This window comes from Esox lucius, chromosome 6 (assembly GCF_011004845.1).
Source record: "Esox lucius isolate fEsoLuc1 chromosome 6, fEsoLuc1.pri, whole genome shotgun sequence".
In the NCBI taxonomy this organism is placed as follows: Eukaryota; Metazoa; Chordata; class Actinopteri; order Esociformes; family Esocidae; genus Esox; species Esox lucius.
Window position 1 is genome coordinate 29,593,758 of NC_047574.1, and position 18,385 is coordinate 29,612,142.

The 18,385-nt window shown below is 39.8% G+C and overlaps 1 protein-coding gene across 1 annotated transcript; it reads right to left on the minus strand.

The window, feature by feature from the left end:
- Positions 1–1,819: 1,819 nt before the first annotated feature.
- On the minus strand, positions 1,820–18,274 carry LOC105008807 (protein FAM83H). The gene is made up of 5 exons (XM_034292819.1): positions 17,537–18,274; positions 16,556–17,019; positions 16,220–16,384; positions 15,555–15,679; positions 1,820–2,614 (listed from the first exon to the last, which is right to left on the minus strand). Exons 2-5 carry the CDS (start codon positions 16,997–16,999, stop codon positions 2,584–2,586), a joined length of 765 nt encoding a protein of 254 aa, XP_034148710.1. The 5' UTR covers positions 17,000–17,019; positions 17,537–18,274; the 3' UTR covers positions 1,820–2,583.
- Between the last annotated feature and the right edge of the window lie 111 nt (positions 18,275–18,385).

Sequence of the window (18,385 nt, forward strand, 5' to 3'; positions counted from 1 at the left end):
GGGACCTGGTGTGCATGATGATTGAAGACGTGACACAGAATAAGTTTGGGATGCGTTCGTGTGATGATTGGAACTGAAAGTGTATGGAACGGTGGCGCTACTGCTCACCATACCATGACATTGGGTAGCTGTTATGGGTATTTTTCTGTTCTTTTGTGTACTTCTGGGTTGTTATTTGTTTGATTATTTGGACCCGTTGGGCGGATTCAAGCACGTGCACATGCTGTAATAAAAGGCAGTCACCTTTTAGTCTAACAAACACTCGAAATGAGTGCTGACTTTCACCATAGACAATTTAGTAGTTGAGCCTCTAGTAAACGGAATGTACAACATGCATGAATTATACAAAATGCAACTGCTCATGTTCTAGGTAATGTAGATAGCTTAGTGACAAGGTCACTGAACAAAGACACATAATTATATTTGTTAAACTCAAAAACAAAGAAAGTGTATTTCCCTGATGGAATCTAACCGAGAACATAATATAATAGTTTAATGTTAACGTTGACACTATTTTGGGTTAGTACATTTATGATTTAAACAATAGACAAAGTAACTACATATCTATACAACTGTTGAATGTATCAACATATACAGTAAGAAGAACACTATAAAAGCCATTATAGAAACTACCTGGTAGAGCACATAGGTTGAAATGCAAAGCAATGACATACAATGCAGTTCAACAAATGAATAAAAATGATTTGTGCAAAACCTGATAAAAAAATAAACAGTAAACCATATTGCACATTCAGAACCTTAAAACTAGTAGAAGTTGTAAGGAATTTCATGTAATTTAAAAATCTAAATACATGTCAGTGCACTTATTGTTGGAAATGGATTGAGCAGGCTGTCAGACTTTAGAATGATAGAAAGCAATACAAGCAAATATGTCAAGGATTAACCTTAATGAATGCTTCTCTACTGATACATAGACAGGGGCTCTGATTGGGTAACATAAGCATGTATACACTTAATAAAATCATACATTGATTCATTTCATATACAGTGGGGAGGACAAGTATTTGATACACTGCCGATTTTGTAGGTTTTCCTACTTACAAAGCATGTAGAGGTCTGTAATTTTTATCATAGGTACACTTGAACTGTGAGAGACTGAATCTAAAACAAAAATCCAGAAAATCACATTGCATGATTTTTAAATAACTAATTTGCATTTTATTGCATGACATTAGTATTTGATCACCTACCTCTTCAACCTCTGCAGCAATGCTGGCAGCACTCATAGATTTATTTCCCAAACTCAACCTCTGGATATGACGCGGAGCGTGAGCACTCAACTTCTTTGGTCGACCATGGCGAGGCCTGTTCTGAGTGGAAACTGTCCTGTTAAACCACTGTATAGTCTTGGCCACCATGCTGCAGCTCAGTTTCAGGGTCTTGGCAATCTTCTTATAGCCTAGGCCCTCTATGTAGAGCAACTCTTTTTTTTTTTCAGATCCTCAGAGAGTTCTTTGCCATGAGGTGCCATGTTGAACTTCTAGTAACCAGTATGAAGGAGTGTGAGAGCGATAACACCAAATTTAACACACCTGCTCCCCATTCACACCTGAGACCTTGTAACACTAACGAGTCACATGACACCAGGGAGGGAAAATGGCTAAATGGGACCAATTTGTACATTTTCACTTAGGGGTGTATTCACTTTTGTTGCCTGCGGTTTAGACATTAAATTTGCTGTCCCCTCAAAATAACTCAACACACAGCCATTAAACTGTTATACAAGCTGTACACTCACTACTTTACACTGTAACAAAGTGTCATTTCTTCAGTGTTGTCACATGAAAATATATACTCAAATATTTACAAAAATGTGAGGGGTGTACTCACTTTTGTGAGATACTGTATGTTCTATATATGTTATTCATTTAAAAGTTCAGAATACAGTAATTCATTTACCGTGTATGGATGTTTTTATTCATGCATTTATTTGATTCATCTAGCACTTCTCATAAGTACTAACTGTAAAAGGCATTCTCTTAAAGACGTAAGGTGGTCCATTAACTATTTTAAAGCTATATGTCCACTGTTCTTGATTATTAAAATCTCTTTGGTGATTTGTGGTGATTGTGTCAGGCTTTGAAAATGGCTGTTGGTATGTTAAATACATTCTCAGACAGATCACAAATCACCCAGGTTCTGACAAAATTAACATAGCACTTGACCTATACGTAAAATCAGCAATACCTGTGTCCAGGGTGTCAATGAACATAAACCTTTTCAAATATATAGCATATTTTGCTGCGCATTAAGCAGATGAGTTTGGATGTTTCAGTCCAACCTTGTTGATCCACTGTCTATTTGTTCGTTGTCCACACTATATAGTCTTTGGTTGCTTATACAACAGTCCAATTTGGGAAACTGAGTTTCAATTGATGTTCACAAAAAATATAATCCTTTAAATGTAGAAAATAAATAGTCCATCTAACAAACCTGAGAATAATATCTCTTGATTAGCATGCTGTCTCCAAATTGTAATTTTAGAGTTTTGGGAAATTACTAACATAAGCCTTGTTAAAGGACAAATTCTAGAGGAAAATGTGCAATGGTCTTTCTTCACACTCATCCTTCTGTTCCCTGGTTAAGGCGGCATCTGTCAAAATATAGCATAAAAACATTACAAAACATGTAGGTGTTGGGGTTGTTACTCAAAAAAAGTTAGTTGAGGATAAACTAAAACTTCACTGGCTATGAGGTTCAGTAGCTACAGTTGTGCTCAGAAGTTTGCATACCCTTGGAGAATTGGTAATACAGCTCCGGAAACAATTAAGAGACCAATGCACCTTATTATTTCCTTTCCAAAAAACTTGAAAAGGAAAGTTTTGAGTCAGGAACAGAAGTGTTGAATTTGCAGTGGTCTTTTAATTTTAACACTTCTGTTCCTCACTCAAAACCTTCCTTTTCGACTTTTATGGACAGGAAAGAAAAAGGTGCAGTGGTCTCTTAATTTTTTCCAGAGCTGTATATGTACCATTTGTAAAGAAAACCTGAGTGAGCAGGCAAAACACGTCTTTTATTTCTTATGGGATTCACATTCAACTTTAGGTCATAAAAGAATGGCACAATCATATAACAAAAAATGGCAACAAAGAAAAAGAAGAACTGACCCCTGTTCAAAATTCTACATACCCTTAGTTCTTAATACTGTGTATTGCCCCTTTTAGCATCATTGACATTGTGCAGTCTTTTGTAATAGTTGTCTATGAGGCCCCGAATTCTTGCAGGTGGTATAGTTGCCCATTCGTCAAGGCAAAAAGCATCCAGACCATGCAATGTCTTTGGTTATCTTGCATGAACCGCACATTTGAAATCTGCCCAGAGTGGCACGATGATATTAAGATCAGGAAACTGATGGTCACTCCAGAACTTTCAACTTATTCTGATGTAACCACTGGACGGTCAACTTGGCCTTGTGGTTAGGGTCAGTGTCACGCTGGAAAGTCCCAGAGCATCCCATGCGCAGCTTTCATGCAGAAGAATGCAAACTGTCTGCCAGTATTTTCTGATAACATGCTGCATTCATCTTGCCATACATTTTCACAAGATTCCCTGTGCCTTTAGAGCTCACACACCCCAAAAACATCAGTGAGCCAACACCATGCTTCACAATGGGGATGGTATTCTGTTCACTATAGGCCTTGTTGACCCCCTTCCAAACATAGAGCTTATGGTTCTGACCATAAAGCTCTATTTTGGTCTCGTCACTCCAAATTACAGTGTGCCAGAGGCTGTGAAGCATGTCAGGCATATATTGTAAGCAGGCTTTTTTGTGGAATTGGCGCAGTAAAGGCTTCTTTCTGGCAACTTGACCATGCAGCTCATTTTTGTTCAATTATCGGTGTATTGTGCTCCTTGAAACAACCACACCATCTTTTTCCAGAGCAGCCTGTATTTCTCCTGAGGTTACCAGTGGGTTTTTCTTTGTATCTAGAAAACAATTCTTCTGGCAGTTTTGGCTGAAATCTTTCTCAGTCTACCTGACCTTAGCTTGATATCAAAAGATCCCTGTATTTTCCACGTCTTAATAAGTGATTGAACAGTATTGACTGGCATTTGCATGTGTTTGGATATCTTTTAATATCCTTTCCATCTTTATAAAGTTCCATTACCTTGTTGCGCATGTCTTTAGTTATTTTCTGCTCCCCATGGCTCAGTATCTAGCCTGCTCAGTGGCATCCATGTGAGAGCTAACAAACTAATTGACTCTTCATACACAGACACTACTTGCAATTTAAAAAGCCACAGGTGTGTGAAATTCCCCTTTAATTGCCAATTTCAGCTCTATGTGTCACTTTGTGTGTCTATAACGAGGCCAAACATTCAAGGGTATGTAGACTTTTGCTCAGGGCCATTTGGGTGATTTCTGTTATCATTATGATTTAAAAAGCAGCCCAAAAACTATGTGATAATAAATGGCTTCATATGATCACTATCCTAACAGTCACAAACTTTTTTTTTTGCATGATCAGTCATATTTTCTAAATCGATTCCAAAATTTCACAATTCCTCCCAGGGTATGCAAAGTTATGAGCACAACTATACATAAAGCCAAAAGTAAAACAGTTAATGATTATTTTGCGATGGAGGAACTGCAACCGACATGTCTAATAGCATAAATCTGTTGAAGTGTTGGACTCTTTTTCTTGAAATATGCTGCTCTCTCACCCAGGAAGAGCAGTTAAGAGTGAAGGCAAATAAACATTTCTCTCGTCTTACTAATGCACTTGATAGAACTTTGTGAATAAATAAGTTAACTAAGCGAAAAACTAACAACAGCAAAAATTATGTTGATTGACAAATAGGTAGTAGGCCTATACATAGTCTTTTTGTTTAAGTTTCTCTTCTGTCTATTTTAAGTTCAACTGTTTTTTAATAGACCAAGTGAATATAGTTACCGGAAACCAAGTCATTATGAAAATAACTAGTTAAAGGTCATTGCTTTCATTATAGACAGGGTACTGCATAGCTATTACCTAGTCATCTACAGTAATGGGTTTCTAATTTAACGCATTAAATGTATATTTATGATTTGCAAATAGCGTTCCATATACTATGTTTCAGATTAGCACACCAACAGAGTAATGGCCACCATTCACAACAAAGCTGGTATTAGCCTATAAATTGCTGCTCTTCAAACCCCCTCCCTAATTCACCACAATCACTTCTACTCGTAGCCCGGCTAAACTAGGCTTGCATAGTTTTTCTTTCTTGTTTTTTTGTCTATGTTACTAGATAGAGAGCAAGAATAGGACATGCATGTACTTTCTCACACTGTTTTCTTTACACACAGTACAGTACTTTACCTCAAAGCGGCTGTAGACTTTCCCCTCCTTACGCATGTTCTCAATTCTCTGAAGAAGCTTCTCCCGATCTTCAGCCGTTCTAGACGTTCCGATGACTCTACTTCGCCGTCGAGCTGATGCTTCCCCCTCATTACTAACACCCCGGTCAACCTGATCCTGCTTGGCATCATCAGTGACAGCAGATTCTTTAATGAGTTCTGTCCTGCTCTGGCTGTTAGCCGAGATCTGTTCTAAAAGGAGCTTTGTGTCATCTCTTAGGTTGCTGCTAGAGAGAACATTGGCAGTAGATGAATGGTAGTGTGCCTGGCTTACTTTAGCTTGCTTTGCTGGTGGCGTTTTGCTTTCTGGTTTTATAGTGGTGTTATTCTCTTTGGTCTCATCTGGACTCTGTGGTCCAGGGGAGCAAGACTGTCCAGGAGCAGTTTTGCTCATTGTTTCAGGATCACCTGCTTTCTTATCACCCTTTGAGGCAGGACAACTTTCATTGTTTAGATTTTTCCTATGGTCACTTGGTTTTCCCTCTTTTAGATCATAAAACACAGATGGACCTGGGACAGTATCATGAGAAGCATTAGATTCAGCTGGGTCTGAGATGCTTGATGGGTTGGATTCCACAATCACAGGGTTAAACAGTGAGGTATTATCAGTTTGTGTATAATGAGGAGAGGTTGGGATAGAGCCTGGATATGCATTTGATTCTGTTGGGATAGAGCCTGGAGAAAAAATTGATTCTGTTTGGCTAGGCCATGGAAATGCGATTGATTGTGTTGGATTAGAACAAGGAAATGCACTTGATTCTGTTGGAATGGTGCCTAGAGATTCACTTGAATCTGTTTGTCCATGGATTGACAATGCGCTTAATTCTGTTAACAGAGGAACTGGAGATGCACTTGATTCTGATTGGTTAGGGCCTGAAGTTACACTTGACTCTGTTTGGCTATTGTCTGTTGGTGTACTTGATTCTGTTGGTAGAAAGCCTGGATGTACACATGATTCTGGTTGGCTAGGGCCTAGAGATGCAGTTGATTTTGTTGAGATAGGGCATGGAGGTACACTTGATTCTGTTGGGAAACTGACTGGAGATGTACTTGATTCAGTTTGGCTAGAACCTGGAGATGCACTTAATTCTGTTGCGATTGTACCTAGAGATGAATGTGATTCTGATTGGCTACTGCCTGGGGATACACTTGATTCGGTTTGGCTATTGCCTTTGGATTCAGTTGAGTCTGGAGATGCACTGGATTCTGACTGGTTATTTAGTGGAGATTCACTTGATGCTGTTTGGATAGCATCTGGAGATACACTTGATTTTATTGGTATAGCGGCTGGAGATGCACTTGATTCTGTTGCGGTAGGGCCTGGAGATGCACTTGATGCTGTTTGGATAGCATCTGGAGATACACTTGATTTTATTGGTATAGCGGCTGGAGATGCACTTGATTCTGTTGCGGTAGGGCCTGGAGATGCACTTGATTGTGTTGCGATAGGGCCTGGAGATGCAATTGATTCTGTTGCGATAGGGCCTGGAGATGCACTTGAATCCTTGGGGATAGAGTCTGGAGATGCACCTGAATCCTTGGGGATATATTCTGGAGATGCACTTGAATCCTTGGGGATAGAGTCTGGAGATGCACTTGAATCCTTGGGGATAGATTCTGGAGATACACTTGAATCCTTGGGGATAGAGTCTGGAGATGCACTTGAATAATTGGGGATAGAGTCTGGAGATACACTTGATTCTGTTGCGATAGGGCCTGGAGATGCACTTGAGTCTGTTGCGATAGGGCCTGGAGATGCACTTGATTCTGTTGCGATAGGGCCTGGAGATGCAATTGATTCTGTTGCGATAGGGCCTGGAGATGCACTTGAATCCTTGGGGACAGAATCTGGAAATGCACTTGACTCCTTGGGAATAGAGTCTGGAGATGCACTTGAATCCTTGGGGATAGAGTCTGGAGATGCACTTGAATCCTTGGGGATAGAGTCTGGAGATGCACTTGAATTCTTGGGGATAGAGTCTGGAGATGCACTTGAATCCTTGGGGACAGAGTCTGGAGATGCACTTGAATCCTTGGGGACAGAGTCTGGAGATGTACTTGATTCCTTGGGCATAGAGTCTGGAGATGTACTTGATTCCTTGGGGATAGAGTCTGGAGATGTACTTGATTCCTTGGGGATAGAGTCTGGAGATGTACTTGATTCCTTGGGGATAGAGTCTGGAGATGTACTTGATTCCTTGGGGATAGAGTCTGGAGATGTACTTGATTCCTTGGGGATAGAGTCTGGAGATATACTTGATTCCTTGGGGATAGAGTCTGGAGATGTACTTGATTCCTTGGGGATAGAGTCTGGAGATGTACTTGATTCCTTGGGGATAGAGTCTGGAGATGTACTTGATTCCTTGGGGATAGAGTCTGGAGATGTACTTGATTCCTTGGGGATAGAGTCTGGAGATGTACTTGATTCCTTGGGGATAGAGTCTGGAGATGTACTTGATTCCTTGGGGGAAGAGTCAGGAGATGCACTTGAATCCTTGGGGGTAGAGTCAGGAGATGCACTTGATTCTGTAGGGCCTGGAGCAGCACTTACTTCAATTGAGGTGGTGTTAGGAAGAGGGTTTAGTTCTTTTGGTGGTGGATTGGAAGAAACACTCAATTCGTTTGGAGTTGGCTTAGGAGGCCAGATATATGTATCCTTTGCTGCACATTTTGATGAAGTGAGATCAGATGACTTTGGTTCCTTCCGGGAGAGTTTATATAAACTGAAATCCTTTGGGGCAACATTCAAGGTATGCTGTTTTGATGTGCGATTAAGAATTACACTTGTATCTCCAGATGTAACTGTAGACCCAATTTCATTTTGAGTGTTCTTCAGCTCAATCTTTTCAGTATCAGTAAAGACAGTTGGTAGATCATCAGAAGTTAATGTATGTTTGATACCAAAATCTTCCTGTTCTTTGACAAGATGTAATGAGTCACACATTGTCATGGATGTTTTGTTCTCCTGGGAGAATGGTAAGGCTTCTGTTAATGTAGATTTCTTTTTGATTACAATATCTGATTGATAAAGTGCAGTCTCTTTTGATTGAGCTGTCTTTTTGTTTAAAGTACCTGCTGGATTAAGTGAAGCCTCAGTTGATGCTGCTGGTTGTTTAATTGAAGTATCAAATAGATTAAGTTGGGCCTCAGTTGAAGGAGCTGGCTTTTCGGTGGAAGTATCAGCTGGTTCAAGACCTCCCCCTTTTAATGTAACTGGATTTTTGGTTGACTTATCTGCGGAATTTATTGGGACCCCAGGAATGGTAGGTTCTACCCTTGTGATTGGATCCTTAATTTCCAGGTCAAATGGAATGTCTGGTTTTACAGAAGCTTTTCCAGTGCTGCTTTCAGACTCTGAAGCCTTTTCAGCTTTTCGTTTTGCAGCCAATTCTTTAAAAAATATTAACCGAATGGCTGGATCATTCATATCTATAAAAGATGTATTGCTCAATGAAGATTGTTCTAGAAATGCTGGTTTTGGTTGCTCAATTTTAGCAGGTCTGGATGGATGAGAAGATGGTGTAGTTTTGGTTTGTTTTTCATCAGCAGGTTTAGGTAGTTCCTTTGAGGAAACCAAGTCAGTACTGACAAGAAGATTATGTAGCATTTCCTTATCACCTGAATCAGTAATGGTGTCTTGTGATTTCAAAGAGTCTTTTGTTGAATTGTCAATCTTCCCTGATTTAGTGAAACTCCATGCAAAAGGTTCTCTAAAGGATCTCCGTTTTCCAAAAATCTGAGTGGTCAAGGATAATCTTGATTGGTCATCTTCCTCAGTGGTTTCTTCACAATGCTGGCCTGAGGGAAGGTTCAGATCCTCTGAGTTATTCTGTTCTAGTTGTGAGCTAAAGATTAGTGAAGATCTTAGCTTTGAAGTCCTTTGAATAACAGGATTTAACTTTCTACGGAACGATTCTTCTCGTTTGGCCTCTTTTACCTCAATTTCTTCTGATTTGTCACCTTCAGTGATTGATGACGACTCTGAAGGTGTGGTTGGTGTTGTTCTGGCATCTGTTGCCATGCTAACAATAATATCTGGTGCTGGGTGTTTGGGTTGGCTTAACCTGAACTCAGGAGTCTTGGTAAACTCTTTGGCTTTAAACCTGGAATGTGATACCAGTGGAGCAAAAGGTTTTGCTTCTGAGGGATTCAGGGGCTCTTCAAAGGGGTCGTTTACCAAAGGCTGTTGAATGCCATCTTCTGCATCATCACAGGCACTGAGGAATGAGCTGATCCTCCAATCTCGCATCCCTTGCTTTGCACTGGGATCCTTAGTTTTACGGTCCTCATCAGAACCAACAACAAACAGTTTGTGTTCACAAACGTTATGTTGTGTCGGGGACGTCTGACAAACATAAGGCTGTCCCACACTATGTCTTCTGGAGTTTGACTGAGCAAAGGGAATGTCTTGTGAATGTGATAGATTGTCTGAGCCATGTCCAATCTCAACAGCCAGTTTGGATGATGACAAGTAGTTTAGTACAGGGTCATAGTTGTCTGGTGGCACTATCTCTATTCCATACGGGTAGCCAGACTCAGAATACAGATCCATCGGATGGTATCCATGGCCCCTGAATTGATCATGACCTGGCTCTGGCCCTGGTCTCTGATAGTAATGTTGTTCCCTCTGCATTTTTCTGCTCTGCTTTGCCAAACTCCTCTCAAAGCTGTGCACATCTTGGTGCTGCATTAACTGAGAGGCAGAGTGTCTGGCCAAAGGGCCTCCTGCATAACTGTGCCTTTTAGAGCCAGTAAGCTCCTTTGTGTTAGGCAGGATCATTGGGAGACCTTGCTCAGTAAAAGAATGCGGCAGTATTCTAAGTTGCTGGGAGGAGTACTTGTCACTGTATATATCTTGCGGAAGATGATCTGATGACCGATAGATGGGCTCACGCCTTCCAAGGGGCATCATCTTCTGAACCATATCCCTTTGGTTGTCCAAGGAACGTTGAGCCCATTCTACAGGACGGGAGCTGTCTAGGGGTAGGAGCTTTCTGGGATCTCTAAACAATGTTGTTTGATCTGTGATGTATTGGCTGTCGAATCCACTATTGCAGTATGGCACTGGACCATGAACATTTTCAGGTATCAAAGGTTCCGACTGTGCAAACAGTATCCGGAACTCCTCATCAAAAGTAGTCACAAGCTGTCCAAGGAAAAGGTGAGCCATGCAACGGTGAATCTTCTCAAAAGACCACATGAAGCTGCGAAAAGAGATTAAAATTTTATTTGAAAAACATGTTGAAGCAAAGATTGAGGCTACTGTATAACTATCCCTAGACAAGATTTGAATGCGGGCACCCTACCTTACTGCAAAACATGTTAGAGCCCCCTCAAAGTGAAAATATTTAAGTTGAAGAGTTCCTTTCCTGCAATTCAACACATTCTGGCATGTGATGTAGAGAACATTTTGCAGCATTAACCTTTTTACGTATGTGCTTTAGCTCCCTGTGAGGAATTTAAACGGTTGATGTGATGAGTGGGTTGAAAATGCCAGGTTTTTGTGATGTAAAAGAATGAGAAGAATGAAAACTGGGGATGTGGCTGTGTTAACCAATCACATTCAAACTCATGTTAAATAGAAGTCATTACACACCTAACATCATTTAAAGTGTCTCTGATTAATCACGAATAAAGTTCAGCTGTTCTAGTCAGGAGTCAGGAGAAGAGTAAAAAATTTTTCCAAAGCATTGGCTATACCATGGAACACAGTGAAGACAGTAATCATCAAGTGGAGAAAATATGGGACAACAGAGACATTACCAAGAACTGGACGTCCCTCCAAAATTGATGAAAAGACGAGAAGAAAACTGGCAAGGGAGGCTTCCAAGAGGCCTGCAGCAACATTAAAGGAACTGCAGAGATTTCTGGCAAGTACTGGTGGTGTGCTTCTTATGAATGGGCTATGGGGTAGGATGGCAAGACGGAAGCCTTTTCTTACAAAGAAAAACAAACCAAGCCTGACTGAAGTTTGCAAAAACAAATATCAAGTCCCCCAAAAGCACGTGGGAAAATGTGTTATTGTCTCATGAAACCAAGGTTTAACTTTTTGGCCATAATTCCAAAGGTATGTTTGGTGCCAAAAACAACACTGCACATTACCCAAAGAACGCCATACTCACAGTGAAGGATGGTGGTGGCAGAATCATGCTTTAGGGCTGTTTTTCTTCAGCTGGAACCAGGGCCTTAGTCAGGGTGGAGGGAATTATGAACAGTTCCAAATACCAGGCAATTTTGGCACAAAACTTTCAGGCATCCGTTAGAAAGCTGAAGATGAAGAGGAATTTCACCTTTCAGCAAGACAACGACCCAAAGCACACATCCAAATCCACATTCACCAGAAGAAGATTAACATTTTGGAATGGCCCAGCCACAGCCCAGACCAGAATCCAATTGAACATCTGTGGGGTGATCTGAAGAGGGCTGTGCACAGGAGATGTCCTCGCAATCTGACAGATTTGGAGCACTTTTGCAAAGAAGAGTGGGCAAATATTGCCACGTCAAGATGTGCCATGCTAATAGACTCCTACCCAAAAAGACTGAGTGCTGTAATAAAATCAAAAGGTGCTTCAACAAAGTATTAGTTTAAGGGTGTGCACACTTATGCAACCAGATTATTGTGATTTTTATTCATTTTTTCCCTCAAAAATTTCAGTTTGTTTTTTAATTGAATTGTTCACGTTATAGGTCACATTAAAGGCAGAAAAAGTTCTGACAGGATTTATCTTTGTCTCATTCTTTTACATCACAAGAACCTGGAATTTTAACAGGGGTGTGTAGACTTTTTATATCCATTGTAGGTTAGCACATCTCTGCAATATTCCCTACACTGGACTGATTTTAGGATCTTAATTAAAAACAGAGTAAATCTTCTTTACAGATAATAACAGGTTAGCCACATGTTGACACCTCCTGACTGTAGAAAGCTATTTTAAACATTGTACAATTGTAATAGCAAAACTCTATACGTCAAGACAGATGTAAATATTATCCAGATGAAAGAATGAATATGAATGTGCACTTGCAGTAAACGACTGTAAATGAATCTATAAGACACCACTCATGCATACAAGTGAGCAGGGTTGGGTAGGTTACTTTTTAAATGTTATCCATTACAGTTACAAGTTACCTGTCCACATTTGTAATCAGTAATGTAACTTCTTGATTACTCAAACTCAGTAATGTAATCCGATTACTTTTAGTAAGAGGCATAAGAAAACAAATAGGAATAGCCTACAACCAAGTGAACACGTTTTGCGTGATCAAGCAATGTTAGAGTTTACATAGCTGGCTAAAAACAGAATTTGCGTTTTACCTTTTGGGTTATGTACAGTGCCTTTGGAAAGGATTTCTAAACCATTGCTTTCTACTTCAATATGATTAGGCTATATCTCTACATTACACGCTAAAGGTCTGTCAGATATTCAGTCATTCCAATTAATCCAGTAACCCTCGATCTTCCAGAATCTGACTTTTTATCTGAACAAAACCCAAAATCTAAGCATGTGTTAGCCTATTCTGATATTTGTGTTTTATTCATGTTTTTAATTGCTTCCAAACATAGTTGAAAAATAAACGGCAATTTCTCAAAAAGGGTATAGACATTATTGTATATAAAAATCAAGATATCCGTAGCTTTTCGTGCATACACAAAATCTGCAGTAGTCTGATGTTTTGCTCCACAACCACCAAAATTGTCAAAACGTTGCAGAAAGCCCAGGCACGCAAATGCACGTTTGCAATCTTGAACACCCGCAAACAAATTTTACCCGCACGAACGTTGCATGCTATTATTAGGCCCATCAGCAATGGATCAGCAAAATGCAAATAAATAAACTGTGATCTTACACCTGCACTCTTAGCTTAATGTCAATGTCGTCAGCAGTCAACGACAACCAATGAACACACTTTTCTGAGATGCAAAGCGAGCAGAATCACATGGCCTACCTGCATGAATGAATTTGAGGTGGCTGCATCAAATGCAAATCATCATCCTTTGGCAGAGTGCTTTCCAACATCTTTTCTCCTCATATATCGTGATAAATCCCATATAATGTTTTATCTTGAAGGCAGTGCCATGTTACAGCTATCTAACAAATAGTTGCCTAATCTTCTAAACAATTATGTTCGGTGCATTTGACAAATAATTCTTGAACCTTGAAAAAGATATAACACCAGGTAGGCCTATCACCTATCACTGTTTTGAGAAAGATGCGTCGATAGTACATTTACTCACATTTTATATGTGTCAGCAAATATTATTGTAGATAGGCCTACATAATTGTAGAAAATTAAACTTGCGCTTCATCGATCACTAATTTGGTTATGCGCACCCACCTTAGCACGCATGATGATCACACACACAACAACTGAGGCGCACAATTGTTGTTTTGGTTCAAATAACTATGTTTTTAAAACTAAAATTATTTCGCACATCTATTCTTATAATATATTAGTTGGTAACGTAACGAATTACAGTTTTTTTGTAAACATGTTTTTTCTAAATCCGTTGTGATCCATGACTCCCTAAATCTGCAAGTAAACATACTGTACACATAAGTAGGTCAAATTAAGTAGATTTTGTGTAGTCTGACTATATTTTGTTTACCACAAGCAGTAAATTAACACCAACTACATTTTGTCAGTATGTTTGTGGCAGTGATGGGCAGCTGATTATTCAACCTATTCACTGAGCCTGTCACCAATTCACTGGGACAGTGCTTAAGAAACCAAAGTTGTGGGTGTGACACCCATATGGGACTGTACAATTAAAACGCAATTACTCAGTTACATTGCAACAATAATCGTTAATACATACAGTAGGTGAAAGAGAAAGTACAGTTGTGCTTATAAGTTTGCATACCCTGTAAGAAATAGTGAAATTTTGCCATTGATTTTGAAAATATGATTGATCATGAAAAACAAAAAGTCCTCTATTAAGGATAGTGATCATATGAAGCCATTTAATATCACATAGCTGTTTGGCTCCTTTTGAAATCATGATAGCAGAAATCACCCAAATGGCCCTGATCAAAAGTTTACATAACCTTGAATGTTTGGCCTTGTTACAGACAAACAAGGTGACACACACAGGTAAAAATGGCAATTAAAGGTGGCTTTTTAAATTGCAATTACTGTCTGTGTATAAAGAGTCAATGGGTTTATTGGCTGTCATGTGGATATCCAAAGCCTTGCAAATGTCAGTCAGTACTGTTCAATCACTTATTAAGAAGATACCAAGCCTAGTTCAGGTAGACCAAGAAAGATTTCAGCCAAAACTGCCAGAAGAATTGTTCGGGATACAAAGAAAAACCTGCAGGTAACCTCAGGAGAAATACAGGCTGCTCTGGAAAAAGACAGTGTGGTTGTTGCAAGGATCACAATATGACAATACTTTAACAAAAATTAGAGGGGTCAACAAGGCCTATAGTGAACAGAATATCATCACCACTGTGAAACATGGCTCACTGAGGTTTTGGGAGTGTGTGAGCTGTAAAGGCACGGGGAATCTTGTGAAAATTGATAGCCAGATGAATGCAGCATGTTATCAAAAAAATACTGGAAGACAATACGCATTCTTCTGCATGAAAGCTGCGCATGGGACGCTCTTGGATTTTCCAGCACGACAATGACCCTAAGCACAAGGCCAAATTGACCCCCTAGTGGTTACAGCAGAAAAGGGTTCTGGAGTGGCCATCACAGTCTCCTGACCTTAAAAACATCGAGCCACTCTGGGGAGATCTCAAACGTGCGGTTCATGCAAGACGACCAAAGACTGCATGAACTGGAGGCATTTTACCAAGACGAATGGGCAGCTATACCACCTGCAGGAATTCGGGGCCTCATAGACAACTATTACAAAAGACTCCAAGCTGTCATTGATGCTAAACAGGGCAATATACAGTATTAAGAACTAAGGGTATGCAGACTTTTGAACAGGGGTGAGTTCATTTTTTCCCTTGTTGCCATGTTTTGTTTTATGATTGTGCCATTCTGTTATGACCTACAGTTGAATGTGAATCCCATAAGAAATAAAAGACACTTGTTTGGCCTGCTCATGTTTTCTTTACAAATGGTACATATATTACCTATTCTCCAGGGGTATACAAACTTTTGAGATTTTTAGATCATAATTTACTGCATAATGCTTGAGAAACACTTTGCATCTCATTCTTAATTACTTAGCCCTCACCTGTAGTTTCCACTCAGGACTGCCCTGCAGTCTGTCAGCAAAAAGCGATCCATCATCTGACCCTTGAAGGATTTCCCAGATCGACAGCGATAGGTGACACCTGACACAGTCCTAACACGCATGCACTGCAAGATAATATCATTATGTTTTTAAGGTCTAGCAAGACTCAAATAAATATGGAATTGGTTCAATATAAATATGAAACTAAATTGAATTGTTATTATTTACTGAATTAGCACAAATTAAGAGGCTGAGGATGTTCATGCTCACGGATGAGAGGCTGAACTATAAATTTTCCTAGCCTAGTTTCAGAATGATGCCTGCTGTAATTCTAGCCCTTTGACCAGAGACTGATCTGTAAAACTAGGTAAATGCTATGATCTACTAGGTAGAATACACCAGTTTTACTCTCGCTCCGAGTTAAAAACATTTCCATAGCCCACAAGTCTAACAGACAATATCTCAGCTGACACGATTTAATCAACAAGGTAATTTCCCTAGGTGGCAGCATAGCACTTCAGAGTAACTACCCACCATTAATTAACAACCACCAACTTTCAGAACAAAATGTTATGAGGGACAATAAACCCACAAATTAATTTTTAATGTCAATGTGATGAAACTCCAGCATATAAATATAATATACTGCATCAAGTTTTACTCACATCAATGTTCTTGAGATTGACTCGGCAGTTGGATGCCATAGAAACGAAGTCGTGTGAATTATGTTCATCTAATATGATATATACAGCAACATGTCGCATGGCAGCATCCAGAATATCAGAGAAGATGTCCACATCAGTAAATATGTCCATTACCACAGCGATCACCTGCAGATGACATTACAAAGCACGATCAGACAGAATAACAGCTGAGTAACATATACACATGCTGTTGCAGTTATTCTGTGTGTACTGTTTAGCTATTTAAGATCATTTCTGTTACACATCATATTGTCCAACAGTATCAGTGTTAATACAATATAGATTTGACAAACATACTTGTTGAGCATTCTTGATAAGTCGACGAGCCTGCTCCTTGATACTGGGCATATCTGTCTCAGACGGGTTAACCAGTGTGGTGACCTCAGTGGGGCCTATGACATGATGTTGTTGGGGCCAGCCAAGGTCAAGACCGGGTACATCCAAGTCAGAGTGGACTGGCCAGTAAGTGTCCGAAGAGCCATCTGCCACAGACTGCACATATGGGAGGTCAGGCTGACTATATTGGTATGGAACTTGCACTGTGCGCCTAATGTGCTCAATTTCCTGATTGGAAAGAAAGTCAACCATATCTGCATGCTGGAGAAATTCATAATAGCCCTCAACGTCATCCTCCACAAGTGCGTCAATGGCCAGCCGGTACTCCTCGCGGTAGTGGGGAGGCAGGTAGTTGGGGTCCATGGGGTCATCCCCGGCAGAGGAACACTGAGAGCGGTGTGCCATACTGATTCCTAAGAGACAGTCTGAGGAGAGGGTTTGTAGATTTGTGCAGGTTTATAAGCTATGATAAATACTGCTTATTTATACGAAATGCAATGTCACCAATTATTTTTGATTGCATGTTCCTGTATCACCCAACCCGAAAAAAGTAGAAAGGTGGTTGGGATGGGGGATATTTCCCTCAGGGTAAAAAGTTTTAGGGTGTGGCTCCTCCCCCTAGCTCAACATTCAATTCCTTTTCCATTTGTGAGTTTATATTTAGCCTGCCATGAAAATAAATCGAAGGAAATGTTGTACTTCAAAGTTACATATAATGCACGATGCAACGGAAAATATAAATTCTAAAACAACTTACAAAACCTATTATCAAAAGCGGATAAATTCTGGAATTATTACGTTTTTCTGCTAAACAAAAACATATTTGTGACACAATCTCTCCGAAAACAGAATCCACGAACGTTTTTCAAAAAAGCGTGTGGATTATTATTAGCTGTGCCATAAATAATCCCATATGTTTCGTGAAAAAGTCTAACAACTCACTTTACGGCACATTTGAGATTCTTCCTGAACCTAATCCGTCCATAGTTTCATTTTAGGGTGTTGCTAGTTCTTAGTCCTTCTCTCGAAACGTATTCCAAACAAGGATTGTATCGCATTCCTGGTCCAGACTCGAGTCTTAGAAAAGAGCTTGCTGCGTGGCTTTATCACCCACCCCTGCCGAACCAGTTTGTGGTTGCTTGATGTATGGAGAGAATGTTAGAGTCGGAGAAGTGAAAATGAAGTCCGTCTTAGATTATTGTCTACTTTGGCTCCGCCTCAACTTTAACGACCGCAAATTAAAAATAAAGATGCCAATTCTTATCATTTGGTGGAGTGGAGATTTCTATCATGATAATGATTAACTATCGAAAACCCTATGTTAGACATTGCACTTATTGGTCTAGTCTCCTTGCTTGCATAGTAGCCTAATAAAATATAAATAGGTCAGTGTTTTTATCTATTGCTATTAATACAATAACAACGTAATACACATGCTATCTGTACAGAAAGGACATGAACGTTGCCTTACAATAAATGCATGTTTATGTCAGAAATCACGTAACTGCCCGTGTTTACCTTCTGGCAAACAATTTAAGGAAAGTAAGAATTATTTGAAAGTGTGGGGAACACAATAAGCTGACAAGTCAGTGCACAGCAGGCAGCAGACTCACGGAATGAGACTCGTGTGTTGTGTATTTGTATTTGAACATTTGGAGAAAGGGGCACAACTCAACTCTCTTACATTTCTTGAACGTTCCATTATGCTTGGAGCCGAACGGTTGCCTCATATAAGATATTATTCATATGAAAAAGCGATCTGCTGAGATGTTACCATGGTAACGAGACAGT